This window comes from Misgurnus anguillicaudatus, chromosome 19 (genome assembly GCF_027580225.2).
Source record: "Misgurnus anguillicaudatus chromosome 19, ASM2758022v2, whole genome shotgun sequence".
In the NCBI taxonomy this organism is placed as follows: domain Eukaryota; kingdom Metazoa; phylum Chordata; class Actinopteri; order Cypriniformes; family Cobitidae; genus Misgurnus; species Misgurnus anguillicaudatus.
This window is the reverse complement of record NC_073355.2, coordinates 54,157,295-54,178,697: the sequence shown is the minus strand read 5'-3', so window position 1 is coordinate 54,178,697 and position 21,403 is coordinate 54,157,295. Positions and strand designations below refer to the sequence as shown.

At 37.9% G+C, this 21,403-nt stretch overlaps 3 protein-coding genes across 5 annotated transcripts; 2 read left to right on the top strand and 1 right to left on the bottom strand.

Moving 5' to 3' along the window:
* The first annotated feature begins 674 nt into the window (after positions 1-674).
* On the top strand, positions 675-5,377 carry cd9r (CD9 molecule related). Of its 2 annotated transcripts, none has more exons than XM_055195181.2 (8): positions 675-814; positions 1,795-1,897; positions 2,041-2,138; positions 2,343-2,417; positions 4,311-4,412; positions 4,518-4,607; positions 4,731-4,814; positions 5,147-5,377. In XM_055195181.2, the coding sequence occupies exons 1-8, from the start codon at positions 755-757 to the stop codon at positions 5,210-5,212; spliced, it is 678 nt and encodes a 225-aa protein (XP_055051156.2). In that variant the 5' UTR covers positions 675-754; the 3' UTR covers positions 5,213-5,377. The 2 variants fall into 2 exon arrangements, with proteins under 2 accessions (XP_055051156.2, XP_055051155.2); XM_055195180.2 differs by lacking the exon at positions 5,147-5,377 and adding an exon at positions 4,929-5,140.
* Positions 5,378-7,070: 1,693 nt separating this feature from the next.
* Positions 7,071-11,826, top strand: LOC129436886 (epithelial membrane protein 2). The gene is made up of 5 exons (XM_073857887.1): positions 7,071-7,170; positions 7,711-7,792; positions 10,211-10,313; positions 10,574-10,716; positions 10,926-11,826. Exons 2-5 carry the CDS (start codon positions 7,715-7,717, stop codon positions 11,082-11,084), a joined length of 483 nt encoding a protein of 160 aa, XP_073713988.1. The 5' UTR covers positions 7,071-7,170; positions 7,711-7,714; the 3' UTR covers positions 11,085-11,826.
* Positions 11,827-12,054: 228 nt separating this feature from the next.
* On the bottom strand, positions 12,055-21,334 carry LOC129436884 (germ cell-specific gene 1-like protein). Of its 2 annotated transcripts, XM_055195179.2 has the most exons (6): positions 17,851-21,334; positions 17,485-17,777; positions 14,375-14,422; positions 14,122-14,286; positions 13,900-14,011; positions 12,055-13,629 (listed from the first exon to the last, which is right to left on the bottom strand). In XM_055195179.2, the coding sequence occupies exons 2-6, from the start codon at positions 17,774-17,776 to the stop codon at positions 13,302-13,304; spliced, it is 945 nt and encodes a 314-aa protein (XP_055051154.2). In that variant the 5' UTR covers position 17,777; positions 17,851-21,334; the 3' UTR covers positions 12,055-13,301. The 2 variants fall into 2 exon arrangements, with proteins under 2 accessions (XP_055051154.2, XP_055051153.2); XM_055195178.2 differs by lacking the exon at positions 17,851-21,334 and having other exon boundaries at positions 17,485-17,834.
* Between the last annotated feature and the right edge of the window lie 69 nt (positions 21,335-21,403).

Below are 21,403 nucleotides of genomic sequence, written 5' to 3'. Positions count from 1 at the left end.
ATATTATAAAGGATATTACTTGGGTTTGTGTGATATTATTGTGTATGCTGTAATGCAGAACACACAAAAAATGTGTAAAAAACTTTTTATTTTATTTTTTCTAATTTATTATTATTCATACTACATACATCACTATGTTACCCAACTGTCTGAAATGTGGTTTTATTTTCATCTTTAAAGAAATTCCAAGAGTAGATTAATCAATATCCAGTTTTACTTTACAATGTTTTACATTAAACACGTTGAAATGGAATAATGATGATGATCAGATCTTTGTGGGGATCAAACAAGTCTACTCGACGTTCATACAAAAATGTCACTTGATTATTATAGTTTCATGGTAAAGAAACCCATTTAATATGTATGTCAGTATAAATATTTGACAGGATGTTTATTTAGTGAAGAAGCCGCAGATTCAGTGCAGTAAATGATTTAATCTCTGCAGGGTTTTGAGTTTAGGTTTCACTTTCACATTGATGTAAATCTGAGAAAACAGCGCTTCTGTTTCTGCAGTAATGAAACTCTCTTCATCTCCTGACGTCACTCGAGCTGTGGACCAGTAAGAGCGCGCGGCGCAGTAGAATAGGGCGCGCGCATGTCAGGAAGGGCGCAGTTTACTGTAGACGCTTCAGCTATTGTACGGGCAAACTTCATGTAAGCGTAACTTTAATGTTTTCAATTTGTTAATGTTGTTTTTGTTCACGAGCTGTAGTTTGATGTGTTCTTCACTGTTTCATCTAAAGGATCACTCAAGATGGACGCGTGCGCACAGATGTGTAAATGTTTCCTGATCTTGTTTAACATTCTGTTCGCAGTAAGTGTTCAGCGTCACTCAGATACTTTTAACTTAACTTTTCATGTAAACATGTTTTAACATATGGATGTTTATTTTTACTTGAGGAAATCATATAATGATGATCGTTCAGTTCAGGGCAGGAAATGCGGGGGGTGGGGGGGGGTGTAGCTTATATCAAAGTGTGAATCAAAGCAGTTAACATAACATATCCGCCCACTATAAAACTCAATCATGTGTTTTTTTAGGCCTGTCAGTAATAGAATCAAGTTATTTAATTTTAATTAAAAATTACTGTAAATACATTTTGGCTCAAAACTTAATCCTAAAAGCAGTATTTAAAATTATTGCATAAGGTTCCGTTAAATGCGTATTTTGTCCATAATTAATTGCACGAACTTAATGGCCCTAAATAACATAAATGCATTAGATAACAATGTTAGTACAGTATAGTACAAGAATGTTGTGCTCTCAGTTAAAGTGGATATTAAAAAACACACTGAAAGCACAAGATAAACACTCACTGTGTTGTTTTGTGTGACCGTGTGTGTGTGCGTGCGTGCGCCAGCCGGTGCTTGTGCGCATGTCTGTTCCTGCAGCAGGTGCATTCACTGCTTACAATCTTTTAAGCGCTACTCAAATTCCATGAGTTATTACTTCGTCATTACTTCGGTGTCTAATGCATTGCACAGTAAATTAAATGATAACATTTCTTACAAAGGGGCGGGTTAGTTTACCATGATAGATAAATCAACAAGCGTTAAAATGAAGAAATAAATGACTGGCATATTACTAAACAAATCAAACAAGCGCGGTGGCTCTTTACTGAGCAAGGCTCATGGGCTCGAGCCAAGTCAAGCTTAATGTTAAGTCCAGCCTTGATTCTGGTAATAATAATATTGATGAAAAGATTTTTTTAGCGATGATGAAAACGGTGATGATAATAATTGTGATGATTTTAATGGTAAGGATAATAATAGTGATGGTTCTGTGTTTTTCAGTTGTTGGGTTTCGTGATGGTCGGTCTGGGTCTCTGGTTGAGGTTCGGTGCTGAAACGAGAGGATTTTTTGACATTGATCTGAACACTGCACAGTTTACTATCGGTGTGTATTATTGTTATTAGCCGTTATATATTTGCTAAAATTAATTCTTTTGAATAGCTGAACCTTATGCTAATTTTGTTTCACTATAGAGTTAACCCTAACTAACCCTTAAAATCAAATACTAATTAATTTCTCTTTGTCAGGTATAATTGTGTTGCTCGTCACTGGTGCATTGATGTTAGTGGTTGCTGTGGTTGGTAATTGCGGAGCGTGTTGCGGGAGTAAATCAGCTCTTGGTGTGGTAATGTAAATTATTATTACTTTAACTTGTCACACTCAGAAAGCAGGAATTAAAATGCAGAAATACATAAAGAAGTTTTCTTTAATTTTTACTCATTAATCCACAATAGATTCAGCATCATTCAGAGGATCTCTCTTACTGTGACGTCCGTCTGTAGTGTTGTTGTGTTAAAGTTGTATTACTGTATTCTTCTTTTGTCTTCAGTTCTCTTGTCTGGTGACTGTACTGGTGATTATTGAAATAGCAGCAGGTGTGATGGCCTTCATCTGGAGTAAACAGGTAAACAGTCCAGCTTCATTTTAAAGGTACATTCATCTTATCATGATATTACATTTGATCACATTTATTTATTTAGCAGTTGCAAATTTGTACAATTAGAAATTGTATTACATTTAATATATAAACATTTATCATTTTGATATTTGATTATATGTAGGCGTGGGCCGGTAAGAGATTTTGGCAGTATGATAACCTTAAGCAAAAATACCACGCGTGCCATATTGCCATTGCAACACTAAAATGTGTTATTTTCAAATATACAAACAACAACGACTCAACTGGACACAATACATTTTATTTTTAAGCAACATACAACATGTATGCCAGGTAAAAATGAAGCCTTTAAATGATAATATTCTTCCAAAAAAGTTTATTTTTGTAATATATATTAAACATCAAATCAGTGACTTGATTTAATACATTTTGTGTAAACACCGCTCATGGCGTTATCACAGAACATTTGACTCTTTAAAAGCTCGGTATACCATGAAAGCGGTAACGGGCCGTGTCTAACTGTATGTGAGCTCTTTTGGGCTTCTGCTAGTTTGGTCAAGCTGCTGGATTTTAAATCATTAGTAGCGCTTTGATCAGCTAACAGCAGTAATCCAGAGTCTGTGTGAGGAGTTAGATATCTTAACCTTTAATCTCCTGATGTTGGGTTAGGGTAAATCTGCATGACCGTGTTGTCTTTGTGTTGTGTTTAGTGAAGGTTAGCTCTGGTTATTAAAAACGACATGAATGTTTCTGGTTGGTGTTTTGGTTTTGTACCTGCAGTATTTGGATGGATAAGTTAGGGTTAGCCGGGATGAGCTGGAGATTTCTGATGCCGTCTGTTTTAAAACAGACGAATATTGTCAGCATAGCAATTAGTCTTTTATATAATATCAGTCCTGCCCAAGAATATTAGCACCCTTGGTAAATATCACCAAATAAGGCTGTGTAACTGCATTGTTAATCCTTTTTCTTTTATTTAAAAGATTCACAAAGATCTAACCTTTCATTGGATGGTGGGAATTTGGAATGGGGAGAGGTGTCATTGTGAAGTGAATGATTTGCTCTAGTACACATTGGCCACAATTATTGGCACCCTTTTATTCAATACTTTTTGAAACCTCCATTTGCCAGTTTAACAGGTCAAAATGTTCTCCTATAATGCCTGACAAGAGATCAGAGACCATTCCTTCATCCAGAATCACTCAGGATTTTTCTTGTAACCCTCCCAAACAACATGTGTTGATGTAGGTTCTGTTTGATAATGTTTTTAAAGGTTTTCTGAATCAGAGACGTAACTATTTTCTGCAGTTCTCCAGCTGTGACCCTATGAGAGTCTTTAGCTACTCAAAATCTCCTCCTCACCGCACATTAGGACGATATCGAAACACGTCCTCTTCCAGGCAGTTTTCTAACATTTTCTGATGGTTGGAAATTCTTAATTATTGCCCTGATGATGGAAATGAGAATTTTCACTGCTCTGGCTCTTTTCTTAAAGACACTTCACCAAATTATCTTTTGCTGCACATCAGAAATATATTCTTTGATGTTATGTTTATAATCATGCTGGAGTGCTTTAAATTGTGAATATGAATGAAAATATACTTCAGAGATATTTTACTCATTCTAGGGGTGCCAATAATTGTGTCCTATGAGTGGTGGAGAGAATCATTTGTTTCATGGTGACATTTTCCCCCATTTTGAATTCTTATTATCCAATGAAAGGATACATTTTTGTGATTTTTTTTTAAAATAAAGGATGGGTTCATTTTTAACACATTTTTTGTGTTGTGTTATTTAACACATTTTGTGTTCAAATAAATAAATGTGTTGTTGTTATAATAATAATACAGGGATGTGTTGTTTTACAACACTTTTAAGAGTGTGTGTTTTTTTGTGTAGGTCTCAAAGGAGTTGGCCAATTTCTACATCACAGTCTACACTCAGTATCTGAACACCCAAGCTGAAGGTCAAGCTGTTACCCTCAGATTCTTAAACCATGCTGTAAGATACACAACACACACACATCTACAATAAAATATATAACTATTTAAATCTTATACACCACAGCATATTATGGCTGAATACTAACATGTGTTTGTGTGTCAGTTTGACTGTTGTGGTGTTGGAGGAGCCATTGAGGTGTTTATACGAAACACGTGTCCTGACGGCAGCTTCTTACAGCAGATCACATACTCTGTGAGTCACTTTTCTGTGTCTCTTAAATCTGTTAAATACTGAAGTCCTCACAAATCACTCACCTGTCTGTCTGTCTGTCTGTCTGTGTATTTGTCTGTCGGTCGGTCTGGTCTGGTCTTGTAGAGTTGCCCCAGTGTGATCGAGGGTATGTTTCAGACGAAAGCTCCGATGGTGTTGGGTGGTTTTCTTGGAACGGCTGGAATCATGGTGAGTTAAATCATGAACGCTCACTCATTGGTCTGCAGTCCTGCACACGTGTTTAACCGTCCACCCGTCTGTGTCTCTTCCTGTTTGTTTGCTTGTCTTTCCTGTCGCCCTCAGTTGGTGGCGCTGGTGTGCAGCAGTGTCATCAGAAGACAAAACTCACCATCTCACATGTCTCCACCAGCATACGTGCTCCTCACATCTCCAGATACTGCGCCGTACCCTTTACCAGCTTACCATCAGCAGCACGTCTAACTTGCTTCTCTCTCTCTCTCTCTCTCTCTCTCTCTCTCTCTCTCTCTCTCTCTCTCTCTCTCTCTCTCTCTCTCTTGCAGCTGGTGGCGCTGGTGTGCAGTTGTATTCTGAACAACAGTCTAAAGACGTCTCTGCCCATCTACTGAGAGACAAACTTATCTGTCTGAGTCTGTTGAAAGTAAACTGCTTAATATTGTTACATTTGATTAAATTTTTTGAATGTATTGTTTGGTCTTTGATTTCAACGTTTTCAACTTTTTTGTGTTTGTGTTACTTTTCACTATAAAACATTAAAGACACTTTCAAAAGCCTGTTAAAGTGGACTGTGTTTTTATTTATATGGTGCTTTTTTTAACTATGTTGTACATCTTAAGATTGTAGCCGGATCATTATAATGAAAGCTAGATTAGCAGAATTGACTAAACCCAAAGATAAATTAATCTAATCATTAGTCTCTCAGTAAACAAGCCAACACGCTTGACAACGGCTAGGAAGTCAACAGAGAAGTTCATAAAAACAATGACGAATGCAAGCTGTTACCAAGGCCAAAGCAGTCCATGCAAAATAAAGTGTTTTGGTATGATGTGGGATTGAACCATACAAACAATCGTGATAATAAAGTGTAGAAACCACATCCATTCATTCATTCATTCATTGATGTTACTGTAAGAGTGTAAATCTGTACAGTAGTCGAGTGTAAACAGTCAACAGAACAAAACTCACAGTCGGAGATGTCTGAAACTCTGGGGTGGAGTGAACGTGACTCACGTCATCATGATTCGCCCGCCAACATGTTGTTTTTATTTGAAAAGATGATCGTCACTGACAGAAAGAGAGAGAGAGAGTCACATGACATATTACTATATAAACACCTAAATATTCCCTGTCATTATTCCACTAAATATGCTGACATTTTCTGTTGTGTTTCCTGTATGATTGAATGAAATGCATTCACCGATACATGAAAGGGCAAAACAAAGTTAGTGTTACATGATAACTGCATCTTTCTTTGCAATTTTGTTTATGTTAGCATCACAAATGTTTGGGTTGCTAAGCTACTCATAGAAATGTGTGTGTGTGTGTGTGTGTGTGTGTGTGTGTGCGTAAGGCAGTGGGGTGTGGTTGAGAAAAGTGTGAAGCATCATTCATGCGAGCGTGTGTGAACATGCATGAATAATGAAAGATGGGAGTGTCCAAAATCTTCCCATCCAAATTTCAACACAAAGACAATCAACAGTTAAGAAATATTGCAAAACTTGACAGACTTTCATCTCAGACACAGACAGACAGACACTTCTAGAAGGTTGATAATGCAATACGTGCTTGGAAAGAAGTGTGTAACGTATTGAAGTTGTGGGAAGCGTTTCTCACACGCAGGCTTATAATGAGGTGTGTGTTCAGGTGAGGTTACTAACTGTCCCGCAGGTGAAATCTGGTTGAGCAACATTTTAACATTCTCCTTTCATTAGGGTGTGATCTCTAACACGAATCAGACACTGAAATCATATTTTATAAAGAAACAAAGCAAGGATTTATGAAGTCAATTTATGATAATAATAATTTTATAATGCTTTATTTGGCTCTTTAAACACATGAACATTTTCCTCACAGACACATACACACACCCTACTGAAATGATGATGATGATGATGATGATGAAGAACTCTTCATATAAATCATAATGTAAATAACACTCAGAGTACACAGACAGATCTGTCAATATGAATGTGTCATGTCATCTCTCTCTCTCTCTCTCTCCAGGTGTAATTAGCAGACCATACTTCATTATATTATAGTGTAGTATATTATAATGATTACTACACACTTTTTGTCATGCAGTTATTTATATAACTTTCATGTAGTTGACAAGAACAGGGCTTGCCAGCAGCGTCCCAGCCCTGTTACACCTTCAGACGAGATGAACGGTTACCCAATGAAAGAATGAGCTGGTGAGAGGGGTGGGGCTTAAGTTTGACAGGGTGGGGTTAGTTTGAGTTAGGGTTAGAGGGAGGGGTTAATACTTGTGCTTTAGTTTGAGTGGCAGTTCAGGCTAAATTGATACAGTCGAACAGACATCACATCTGTATCTCTGAACTTCTGTGAGGTAAGATTGAAAACTTTCACTACATATAATGCTCTTGAATGACCTTTCAGTAAACATGAGTGAAAATAGTTTTGTTAGATTATAAGAGTAAGTGTTGGTCAGATTGTGATGATGTTGCTGCTCGTATGATTGTGTCCGATGTAGGAAACCGTGATTCTGTCGCTTTATTCGGTTTTCTGCATTAAAAACAACAAAAGACATCCAGATGAAATCTGAAGAGAAATGTTGTGTTGAATTAAGTGTTTGTGAGGAGACACTAAAACTCTTTTGGCACACTAGTTAGGGAGTGGCTGCTCTGTGGAATACTGAAGACAAGTTTCAACTCATCTAGCTTTAAAACATTCATTCATACCTGTGTAACACACACACACACACATACACACCTAACATCACACAACACACAGAGAGAGAGAGAGAGAGAGATTAATAACATGTTATTTGCTGCTGTTTCAATAAAGGAATAGAGAAGTCAAACTGTGACTGTGTAAACTGATACTAACATTAACTGATAAACATCTCATTGTTTTTTTTATCTGTGAGTATCATGTTGATTTTACTTGCTGCCATTTTCATTCTCCACCTCGCCTGCATCGCACTGCTGCTGGCTGCCACCATCAACAATGTGAGACATACAGACACACACACACACACACACACACACACACACACACACACACACACACACACACACACACACACAAACACACACAATAGATGTAATGAATTGTAATGAATGTATAGGTTGTATATTGGTTTATGGACTTTTCTGAGGGGAGGACGCACCGCTCTGCATATTTTGTATGTTTCTCTTAACTGACAGACACACCCAGATCTGATGATGGATCTCTATTAATGATCTGAATCAGGTGTGTGTGTATGTGTGTCTGTGTGTCTGTGTGTGTGATAAAGGAGACACACAACATGTGCGGAGCAGTGGGTCCCCGGGGAACCTTTTGAAAATGACTGACCCTTCTCCTAATCAAAGTTTTTCTAAACTGGGCTTCACAAACCACCCGTGATTCAAATGTAAATTGCAGGAGTTTTGTGGGTTGATAAAACAAATTAAATCATAAAATGTTAATAAATCATTTTAAAAAGTAGAACATCTCCATACACCACTTTTTACCAAAAAAACTGAGATTTTATTTGTTTAATCTGAGACCATTAGACAACACTACAATCTAAAACTGCAAAATGGAGAAATACATTAAGGGCTGTTTCCAGGACAGGGTTTATCATAGTCCCAGACTAAAATGCATGTTTGAGCTGCTTTAAGTACTCATTTGAATTTAACTCATTTTAACATATATCGGTGACATTGTTTTGTCTTCATATGCACAGCAGTACTGTTTTATGTAAGGTATGTTTGTAAAAATGTCTTAAATGACCTAATATAAATAAGACCTAGTCCTGGATTAACCTAAACCCTGTCCGGGTAACCGCCCCTCTGAGTCTTGTATTATAATCTCTGATAAGGCTGAAGTGATCTTAAAATAATCCTCCATGAATGTATGCTGCTCTCGTGTCCTCGGTTCTCATATTTACTCGTGTTTAAATCTCAGCGGGTACTTTTACTTCAAGGGGGTTTGGCTGACAGAAGTTTAAAAACACCTGACCTAATCCAACCACTCCCTTACAAAAATTAACCGTGGTTTTGCTAATAGTAAAAACATAGTTACTACACTTTTACAAAAAAAGTCAAGCAAACCCTTACAGAAAACTTTCTGCTATTTTAGGTTTTGAAAAAGCCTCATTCTGTTTGATTTTTAAGTTAAGGTGAAAAAACAACAGATTTTACTTTATTTGTGGGGTACGTACACAGACATTTGCCATTCACTATAACTTTGAACTAAATGCTCACCACAGTTTAAATGATGGGCAAGTTAAAGTGAAAATACCCAAAAGATAACAAGAGCTTTAGTTTCAAGTGTCTTCTTTCAGAATCTATCACATTCACGCCTGTGGGTCAAATAGTTTAGGAGCTGCAAACATTTTAGTGTGGGCGCGTCATTTTCATGATTGGAGCTAAAAGTGGGGGACAGGAATAAAAAGGTTCATCATCATTATTTATCTAGTATAGTAATGTATTGTGTACATGAACAAACCTACTGAGATCTTTATAAATATGACACAGGTGCTATGAGGTGATGATCATGGAGTCTGTTTTAAGGTCTTTACTTTCTATTACATCTTAACTTTTGCATTTTCTTTCTAGTCTTTCTGATGAAAGATGTTTGTGGTGTGAGCAAATATTTGTTAAACTACATCACTCCAGCAGCGCACGTGTCACTGATATAAAAGCAAGTTTTGTTGTTTAAAGTTCAGAAAACTATTAACAGCGTTATGTGTGAGAAGTGCTTTCTTTCATATTCACACACAATCACAAGTGTCTCTCTGACACCACATCTCCATTAAAAAACCAATCAGCGTATCGATAATATGAATACTCAATAATCCCGCGTGTTTATACATGGCAGCCATATTAACATGCTGTCCTGTTTTTGTTTTTTTGCATTGATGGAATTTCAAAATGCCTAGCTTAGCTTGACCAATAAATACATTGGCAAGAACACATTTTATATTTACAACCCAATATAAATAAAGTTGTCATATATGAAAACCCAATTTTGTAATTGAGGTTTCCTAAAATGACAAAAAGAGGGCAAAGTCTGAGTGTCCAACTCTGAGTGTCATGAGCATCACAGAAGGGACAAAGTAAAACCATTTCATTCAATTACGAAACTAAACTGGCAGAGAGAGAGAATGAGCGAGAGAGAGAGAGAGAAAGAGAGAGAGACCTCTGGTGGATTGACAGATGAATACAGAAATGAGTTGTTGATTTGTTATGAGTGGATTATTTCAGGTTTCTCCATCACGTTCAGTCTAACACGTGTGGGAGTGTCGAGTGTCATGCAAACTTATTTGAAAAAATCTGTTACCACCCAGTTCTACATAAACACAAAGACACACACGTGTTGTGAACATTTTTGTAGTACTGAAGTTGAAACGTGTGTTGTTTTTATTGTGTGTTTGTGTGTAGGCCTGGTGGATGACTAACACAGTGTCCACTGATATTTGGGCTCGCTGGGTTTTGAAAGATGGAAATTGGAACTACACGGAAATTCCTGGACATTATCCTGAAGGTTTGTACAAGCAGATCTTCATCTTTCTCTTTTTTCAGAACATTATAGAAATCTGATCTGTTTTTAGTGCAGACAGAACAATTACGCAATGATGGAAATGTATTTAGCTGTCAATAACAAATCTTAACCCTTTAATGCCTACATCACATTAAACAGTCTCATTCAGTTTTAACTAGTTTGATTTATCAGCTATTTGTCAAGAGTTGCATTGTGTTTATTATTTTCAGACGTTTATAAGATGTTGTGTGATTGTGTTTCAGAGTATCTGCGGGCCGTACAGGCGACATCTATACTCGCGTGTATATTCTGCATTCTGGGCCTGTTTGTGTTTGTAGCACAACTCTACACACTACCTAAAGGAAAACGCTTCCTGTTTACTGGAGCCTTTCAACTGCTTGCCTGTAAGAACACACAATCGCACCCAAACATCTACAACACAAACACACACATTATTGTGTTGTACAGTAAATGTGTGTATGTGTGTGTGTGTGTGTGTGTGTGTGTGTGCTCCAGTGTCATAGTACATGTATGTAATAGGTGTGTGTGTGTTGTACAGTAGATGTGTGCGTACTCCAATATCTCAGTGTTTGTGTTTGTGTGTGTCTGACTGTGTTGTGTATAGTGATCGCAGCATCTATCTACACTGATATCTTCCATAAAGATGAGTCGGATGGTTGGTACGGATCATCATTTATCATCGCATGGATCTCTGTTTGTCTCACCTTCATCTCCTGTGTGACTTACTTTGTCCTGCGAAAGAAAACAGCATAAACACACACACACACAAACACACACACAAACACACACACCTGACATGTTCTCACTCATAGACTAAATATATATATGTCACATCATTGCCACTAAGAATTTGTGATTAGTTTTTGTGTAGATCTAATATAGTATAACTCATAAGCTGTTTAAAGTGTTTGTAGATTTGAAACATATAACAGATTTATAATTTAATATAGTGTAATTTTATGATATATTGATGTCATGGAGCATGTCACTGGATTTCAGAAGAGACTTTACTGTTAGTTTATCATACATCTGTTTTTGTTTTGTAGATTCATGTTATCTGACATGAACATCAGACGATTATATCTTATGTTTGGTCTTAGGATCAGAGGCGCTACCTTAAAATCTGAAAACTTTCACTGATGTTTAATTCATTTGATGTGTTTATCTGAGTTGTTATTATGGGTCATTAAAGGGATTTGGGTGTTTATAATGTATTACAAAGATTTAAGACATTAAATCACTTCCAGTCTAAATGTGTTACAGAAACAAACATTGTCAACGTACACTCATGAAGGTCATAATCATAAACGTTTGATCCTAATGTTTTAATGGACACCACAACCTGATGTTTCAAACATTCATATGCCATCAGAAACAAAACCAGCTGCTTTTAATACCTTTTAAACAAAAAACTCTGTTTGTAAATAACATCTAATAAACCTTTTAGGGACAAAATGCGAAATAGATTTTGTATCAGTTTAACAGTTTTGATTTATTACACAATGAAATAAAATCCTGGCAAATGAAACAATCCAGGTGAAAGTAAAGTGATTATTATCTACACATTTCACACGCAAATCAAAACGTGAAAGAAAAGCAGTGCTCATATAAATGAAGAGTCTTGAACTGAAAACAACCACGCAAAGGAAATCTGTAATATGTTTAATATATAATATTATTAAAAGTTTTTATTTGATGCAGTTTATTTTAATTATATGTGTGACAGTTTAAACTCAATGATGTTTTGTAGGAGTAGAGAAGAGGTGCAGAATTAAGAGGCTTACACATTTACACTAAAGTTTAACACAGCGTTTTTAAAATGATCCTCATCTATAGCGATCACACAAGAGGCGGTCCAGCACAACTTTACTGGATGACTTTAGTAATAATCACAACAATCTAACAAATCTCCTCTCAGTCTGTACACGCTCATTCTTAGAAACATCACAGTCTGATCATTATGTGCACACATCAGTCAAGAAACCAAACCATTCAAGAAAAAGAGGAGAGAGCAACACAAGAAACAACTTTATGTTCCCTGTATTGTGTCAAGATTTGGAGGTTCATCTTTATGAAGCCATTTTTAATGATGTCAAATAGAAATTCTCTAAATGATACGAATGTATTTTCAGATGAGTTTTCCCGAGTCAGTTGTTGAATCACATTGACAAAATCGGTATTAAATGATTAATCTATGAATAGATCTGGTTTGGTTCTTGAGTTAAACTCACAGATTCAATGATCCTGTCGCTGTTTGTTTAAGCAATGCCTTAACTTAGAAACAAACAAACACAGCGTCAGTAACTCGAGTAGGGGGACGGGGGGAGTACGACGTGACAGAAAGTAATCTTTAGAAAGCTTTAATGATGTTGTTTAAAATGGTATCAGCTTATGTGTGTATAAAGATACACAAGCTGATAATGTAAAGGATATTGTGTAGTTCTTTTAATTTACAGACCGCTGCCGTGGCAAACCGTTGCGGTTGTGTAACCGTTCAATTCTGTGTCGATCCGACCGAACGCTGCGATTATGGTTGAATTTTTCACAGTGGGTCTGATAATAGCATCAGTGTTTACATCCGGTATATGCGATGTTAATAAAAAGCGTGTTATGTAGGATGATCTTTTATTTTTTAGGACCTAATTTGTGTTGACTTTGCTTAAATAAAACACTTTACCAGCTACAGAAAGAAACTGCAGCAACGGCATACGGGAATATTCGATTGGCACTGTTAGATATCATACTGAGAATTCCAACCCGGGAACGGTTTGTGATGGTGTTGTGTCGAAACATCCTCGAGCGGAGAAATGACTTCAAGCGTTCCTTATGGTTCTAAGAGATGTTGGGCCTGACGGTGAGAAAGCGCACTATAATTTATAGTCTTAGCATCTTTAAACACATTGTTGTATTGGGGGCCGGACTACAGATTAGCCAGACGGCCCCAGAGACTCTACAGTAGCGGTGCGTTGATCAGAGCGAACTGAACTCCTCATGTGAGCAATAAGATGATGTGAAACTCAGAGGAGACAGAAGGAGGGGTGTAGGGGGACAAGACGCCGGCTGGAGGAGAGACAGAGAGGGCGAGAGAGGGGCGGGACAAGTTGGAGGAGGTGGCAGAGGAGCAGACATATATGGAGAGAGAGGAGAGAGAAGAGAAGATTGGGGAGGGTAAGTGAAGTTTTTGCAGGGGTAAAAAACACTTTTATGTTTTGGTCCAACCATCAGAAACTTCTTGGTGTAGTTGTTGAGTGTGGAAACCCCAGAAGACATGCAGCAGGTGAACGCCATCCAAGCAACGCTGCAGTCACAAACACAAAACATCATCTACATGACTGTCAGGATGGACGTCTATTCAATTAGCAACACATCTAATGTATAACGCCATTGTATTCATGCACAGTACAGGTCATTGATACAAACTGTTAGTGTTTTGCATGTTCATAATATCTCATAAAGGAGAAAAACATCTGTCTGTATATTGCCAACATTCATTCCAAGCTTTACTTAAATAAGGGAGGAAATCTGTGTGCCGTTCCTAATAAAGATTACTGTATGGTGTGTTACTCACTAAAAGGCCCACGAGTATCCATAGCTGTGAGGTTTGAAGTCTTCAGGACCGTGAGATATAGTCACCAGGAAAACTTGCATGTACATCATATGAGCCACCATCCCCACCAACCCTGACAGACAGACAGACAGACAGACAGACAGACAGACAGACAGACAGACAGACTATTGCTGTGAAGGCACATACAGGACAAACACTTGTGTGTTAAGGTGTTTGTTTTACCTCCGAGTACCGTACAGACTGCAGCGAATGCGTTCAATAAGTGACCCCAACGCTGCTGGAGTGGAAACCAGGCGGACAAACCCAACTGAAGTAACAACAGAACAGAACTGACGCACAAGAGACCGATATAAAACAACTCCATCCCAACACAAAGCCACAGGATTCCTGCACACACACACACACAGTAAACTCGGTTTAGACACAGACATGTTTAAAAAGATAATAAACACATTTTGTTTTATTGTTTTATTGCCTTTTTCATCTTCAGGTATCAGGTCCATAAAACTGCGACATTTCTCTTCTGAAACAAAGCACACCACAGACAAATGATCAACTGGGTTTACTGTGAATTTTAAGCTGTGATTGTGTAAAGTAAGCATGCATTTGTTTTTTTAAACATTGGTCTCTCTGATGTTAAATGACTATGAATACAGATGGATACTGAGGCAAGAGTCACCACATGAGATTTTCCCTCTGTAAAGATTTAATCATCATAATTATATTGGATTATTACAGTCATATAAATGAAAGTCTATGACTGAATACTTCTGCACAGTCTGATGTACTTTACAGTCAAAAACATAAAGTGGGACAAGCAACAGCTTGGCATGCACAATAATCGAGAAATCATGGAGGGGCATTTCGTTGTTCACAGTTAAAGGGACAGTAAGTAGGATTTACCCCCATCTAGTGGTGAAATTGTATTTTGCGTTCAAACAAACAGTGCTCTCTAGCGCCTCGCTTTTCCAAATGCGTGTTGCAACTACGGTAGCCGTTATGTAATCACTGATCTTCTTGTCCTTTTCAGCTGGTTCACGTGTAATGAATGAAAATGCGTTGTGGAAACGTGTTGGTAGGCTAGTGCTTTTTGTCCCTCTCTGCTATTCTAGTTTCTCAATACAGCGAAACGAAATGGAAGCCTCCTTGGACTTACCCGTTCAATGTAAATAAAGAGAAGAAGTTCTAAGCTTACAAACAAAAGTCAGATCACTGGCAGAGGTCATTTGACACCAACGAGGACATATTATTTATGAATAGACCCCTTCACGGTTCACGTCACAGGCGGTTCCCACTGCGCATGTCGGGGTCAGAAAACTCATTACAGCAGATTGGGTTGCGTATTATTCGGTATCGTCAAAAATGCCTATTTGCGTCGTGGGCTTTGAAAATCACACCAGGTCTGCCGTCAAGTTTTTCGGGATTCCTGTAGAATCTCAAAAAATACAACATCTGCGGCTGCAAGCAATTAAACATGCAGACTGGAACAATGCAAATATCAAAGAGGCTTGTGTTTATAGTGCTCACTTCATTTGAGGTAAGTCATCATTTTTCAGCCCTCTTAGATTAAATTATAAAGCCTAAATGGTATGAACAGTTTGACCCCATGCTGCGCGCGCACCCGATACTCATTCAATGTTTACAAACCTTGAAGGGGTCTATAAATTGATTTGAATTAATAAATCATTCTTTGGTGACGTTCCTGATTAACCAGAAAATAAGGTAGGAAGATTTAATTTAATTTACATGGTTAGAGCTGTCTGGTGGAAGAGTTTTTGAGTTTGAGAGGGTTTCTCCACTTAGACAGGAGTGGAAAGACACGGTAAGGATAGTGTTCAACAAGCTGTGCCCCGATTTACTTCACATAATCTGCAAAAGTCTTTCAGAGCCACGTTCACTCTGGTATTTCGCTCGATGGATTTGTTTTCACATCATACGTGTGTTTACAGCGGAAATTCGATGCGGCTGAGCCGGTGCATAACGCACAACATAACTAAATGATAGCCCCTCCCACGAGAAGGTAAACACTTTTCAATTATGCCCAGCCAGACTCTGTCTATAAAGCGTAGAAAAGTAGCAGAGGATGGTATTACCAGGCTAGACAAACGCATCCATTGGGTTATAAATTAACATATGCTACTGTAGGTTGTTTTATTACAGAACACTGGGTTGTTTTAACCCATGGATGGGTCAAATTAAATATAAACCCTAACATGTTTAATATGCTATATCAAGTAAAACAGAAGCTTGTGAACATTTGTTTTTTTTATATTGCACTCACGTGCAGTGTCTAACCATCAGAGCTAAAAAAATTGCAAACATTCAGACACAGACATGGATTTGGGGACACAACTTTTAACCAACCTTATTAAAGTATACATGTTATATACTTGATTTGTGTTAAAAATGTATATTGAAGGAGTTACAGCTGTCTGATGAGTGGTGGGAACATGCAGATGTTGTTGCACATGGGATCTCTCAATTAAACTTACTTAAATATGTATTGAAAAAAAAAGAAATGAAACTTAACAGTGAATTAATTGTGTTTATACTGTACAGAATACAATCATGCAGACATTTGATGATTTACTGGTATATAAAGTTGAGGGAAAGCCCGTGTCACTGCATTAATGTCCTTAGCGTGTATATTTAATTATACATAATAAATCCTTCATGAGCGCACACACAAGCCGTCTGAAAACCTAAAGAGTTGCTCAGCTTTATTTCTTAATATTATAGATGCCCTTTACTCGGATGTCTTCATGGTATATTTTCATATAAGTTTGTTACACATTTACTGAATATTCATGTATTTACTAATTAATAATCATGTATTACAATTCTGAGAAAGACATGCACACGTTTAAGAATAATATTCAGAACGCTCTTGTAGGAAATCTGAGCTTTTGTAGAGAAGGCAGAAAAGTGCTTATTGAATTAGGGTCATTTTAATTACAATTTTTGCATTGGACCATATACGTATAAATGTGATATTAATGAAAGTTTTTGCTTGAATATTTTTTTATGTGTATGTGTATACTCCACTTTTAAATCTATAATCTTTATTAGAGTCCTGCTGTTAGGGTTTTATTTCACAGTTGAATCAAAACTATCTAAAATAATCCTCTTTAAAGACAAAATATCACCAACCTTTCTCTCTCTCTCTCTCTCACAGACACACACACACACACACACACACACACACACACAGTTAACACATGAAAACATCTCAGCTTCAGTGAATAATAAATCACTTTTCAGTGTAACAATAAATATTAATCTTTAAGCCACTGCTAGATGATGAAAATATAAATACATACAGCATCATTACATTTACCTTTAGTATTAAATGATGCAATAAATGATGCAAACAAAACTTAAAAAACATACACAAATTTCTATTGTTTCAATGGGTTTATCACCATTCACTAATATGTATTAAATGTTAAGCACCTTCACAATTATTAACAGTTTGCTGGAGAACATCAACAATTGGGAAAAGTAAAATTGTCAAAAACTAGCCATCATATCTAGACAGATAAAAATACACTTTGATATACACACATTGACCGTGTGACCACTCACCCCAGGCATCGGTGTATATGTTCTCCTCACAGGTCGTCCACAGGCCTGCGTGAAATGTCGGGAAGATAAAGCGATCGTCCCCAGTCTCCCAGAAGAACTGGGCCGAGCCGTCCGACATGCCGGGCACCGGAGTACACCTGAGCCGTCGCGTCGGGGAGCACAAGGGCTTGGGGACCTTCTGACGCCCTACACACCAGTGTGACGACGACAACGAAACCAGCGCCAAAAGAAGAGACAACAACGTCTGAATGAAGGACAAACGTGGAGAGCGCAGATACGACAGCAGAGACATGCTAGATAGAAAAGGAATAAAGTCAATGTACAAAAAACAGTGTGTCATCTCATATATACACAAAACATCCTCACCTTAGAAATCTGAATTGATGGATTTCCTTACTTTGATATTTGAACTACTGCCTTTACTCCTGCACATCCTACAGACGAGTCTGACATCAACTCTTCTGAATGATCTGAGATCACACACTGGATTAACCTGAGCTCTAATCTGTCAATCTGTTTGGTAACACAAACTGGCACAATGATCTTCCCCCATCATCACTCATACTTCAGTATATACTGTATGTAGCCAGACTTGAATGTGGCATTTCATTCGTGCTCTGATGGTATTAAGGGTCAAGACCGCATAGCAGCGGCACCATGAACTGCTGACACAAGGCAAGATGGACGCTTTTACATCTGCCCAGATGCCATCTGAGATTTGTCCCAGGTGTAGTCCAGACCATAACCGTGAAGGCGAGAGCTTGTGACTGATAGCCAGGTTTTGCTGGGTTTTTTTGGACTGACGGACAATAGGTAGATCTCTCGAAGCTACATCAGTAGTAATAATAGTGTTAGTAAATGCCTTGTAGATTCATCCAGAAGTGTCACACGGTGTTCCCTCGTTCTGGCGCGTGCAGCAAATCTGAGCGCGTTTCTCAACTCACGCTGCTTTTGCTGGAGACTATAGTGAACTATACATTAGTAAGAAGCGTTAGCACAACTTTCAACATCACGAGTTGTGCACACAAAATTCTCTCATCGCTCACTCATCCTCGCGTCTTTCCAAACCCCTATGACTTTATTCTGTATAACACAAAATACGTTTGCCAGAATATAAGTAAGTTTTTCATACAATGAAGGCACAAACACACACACAAAACTCCAGAACTTTATCAATATAATACATCCAGTCTTCAGAAAGCTTGGTGCGAGGAGCGGTCCACGCCGTTATCTACTGATAATCTTTTCCTTTACTGCAGATCTCTCACATCTGTACATAAGCCCACATGAGGCATTTTCTCTTACAACATATTTGTTGTGTAAATGACATCACGCCTGACATACTGGACCCAATGGGAAAGAGCAAAGAAAACATTTCAAATTTTGCTTAAAGGTGTATTGTGTAATCCCTTGACAGAAATGCCATATAATCAACATAACTATATTATCAGTGGTGTATAAAGACCTTACATAATGAACCATCTTGTTTTTATTACCTTAGATTAGGTCATTTTATCTACCTACACTGCGAGTCTCCTTACATGAAAGTCACTGTCATGTTTCAACAGTAGCCCTAAACGGATAAACTGCTCGATAAAGCGTGTTTCTTCACTAGGTCGGCCCGGACGATGACATGTTTGTCCTGTGGCAGCTATTGTAGTTTCACTATGCGTTTTGAAATTGAGTTTGGTTGCAATTTGCAATCTCACCGCTTGGTTCCCCCTTAAACCCACATTACATCTTTAATCTTCATCAGTACTCAATGGAAGTACATCAGAAGGATTTAGTAAGACAATAGGCTTGTTTGACTTTGTCCGGCGCTGCAAGAACTAACAGCCCGATGGCATCAAAGTATCGTGAGAAATATTTGAAATTACACTTCTCTGTATGATTGCTCAAATTTCTCTTGCAGTACCTTGACGTCATCCGCCTCTCGCTTCTTCCAGCGCAGCATGAAGCCAAAATGACAACAATTTTACTCTCTGGGTGAATTATACCTTTAATTGAAACACACTCACACAAAATGTTTCAGTTCAGATTCATCTTTCAAATATGACATAATACAACAAAACAAGTCCTACGCAAGGCTAATTTTAAGTGTCTTGTATTTGGTGTAAAGTGCACAAGCCCACAAAGACCTTCCAGTATTATTCAGCATTAAACTACCAGGTCAAATTAAACTATTATGTTGCAAGATGGGTGTCACCAGCCGAGTGCTTTTCATTAGCCGCCACCGACAATAGTGCGGCTGCAGCGCTGGCACATACTACACGTGAGACCCCCTTATCCCTAACCTTCGAAAGGAAGGCACACAGGAAAAACTGTTACAGATCGTAAATCACAACATTTATAGTGAAAGGGCTGCATGCATTTTCTGTTGTTGAGTCGCCATCATTTAGGTAGGTGTTACGTTAAGAGGGGAATTTTTTTTTTTAAATCACTTTGAGCTAGCCTAACTGTGTTTGTTTATGTTTTGTAATGTTTTGTAATGTGTTTTTATGTAGTCTTTTTTTATTGTGTTCAGCTGTAATGGCACAAAATAAATATTTTTTTTTATCTATAAAGGCTTGACTGTTGTTGCTTTTCACCTCTTTGGAATTGAAACCAAGAATCGTTAGGAATCTGAACCAAAAAAGGGGATTTGAATTTGGAATCGATACATTTGAAATGATGCCCAATCCTACCTATTAGTGTACTACTAAATAGCATTCTAGTTATACTACCCATCGGAAGGCAGCACACATACTTTTAGAAAAAGATGAAGACAGATAGTGTTTGCGGTTCATTTACAACCTTGCAAATGAAAGCTCAAGATTAGAGATGCACCGATTGCAATTTTTCTTGGCCAATTCCGATTTTTCTGTAGGTGTGACTTGCCGATACAGATTTTTGCTGATTTCGATTTTCTTTCTAAGAACTATAATTGACAGCATATGAGCTACAAACAAAAGTCCACTTTTCTTTAATGAAAAATATTTTCATTATAAAAGAAATTAAACTGCATACAATTACATCATCTTTCATTTGAACAGACTGACATTATGTTAGATGTCCAAATATCAGTTGTGAAACCGATTGCTGCTTTGGGATCGGCTTGTAACTGGCTGCGTGTTTAATGAGACACGAGATGAAACAACTCGAGGAAATGTGATGTCCGGAAAATACCTAATCTAAACCTCTGCCCGGAGAACGGCTGGTCATCCGGAGCAAAGTCAAAACCATTTCAACTTATTTCCGTATGCACTAAAAAGCAAGTGTATTTAAAAGTCTTATTTGTGTTCACAGTCTGAAGATTTCCAATTACGGTGCAATTTTTGGGGACGGTTCAGGTCGCGGTCTTTATATCAAACGGATAATGTTTCTGGGTACAGAATTAAATCAATGGTGCTGTTGTATAACAGGTCAGTTGCTGCTTCCCTGTAAGCGTGCGTATGGTTGTAACATTATTGCTTTCGCCACCGGCAACAAAAGGACCGGAACCTGAATGTCATGAGACTGACCGGCCGTAACCGGTCCGGGTCGATCACGTCTACAATCGGCCAAATACAATCTCTGGTCGATCGGTGGATCTCTAGTCAAGACAAGTACATTGTTGGATGAAGTATCCTACACCATGTACTCTAGGTTGTATGCTGCTTATTTTTGGCAAATGTAGCAGAGAGCATCAAGGTGTTTTACGCATACACAAATGTACAGTAGACAACACAGAAACTGCATATACTGAAATAGTTGCCATTCTGACATGATAGCCCATACTCGAAATGTGTCTTCTGCATTTAACCCATCCCAGTGAGTCATGAACACACACACACAGCAGGCAGCTGCAGCACCCGGGGAACAACCGGTGGAGACCTGCCAGCTGTAAGAATCGAACCGGCTACCTTCGAGTTACAAGCCCGACTATCTGACCCTCAGACTG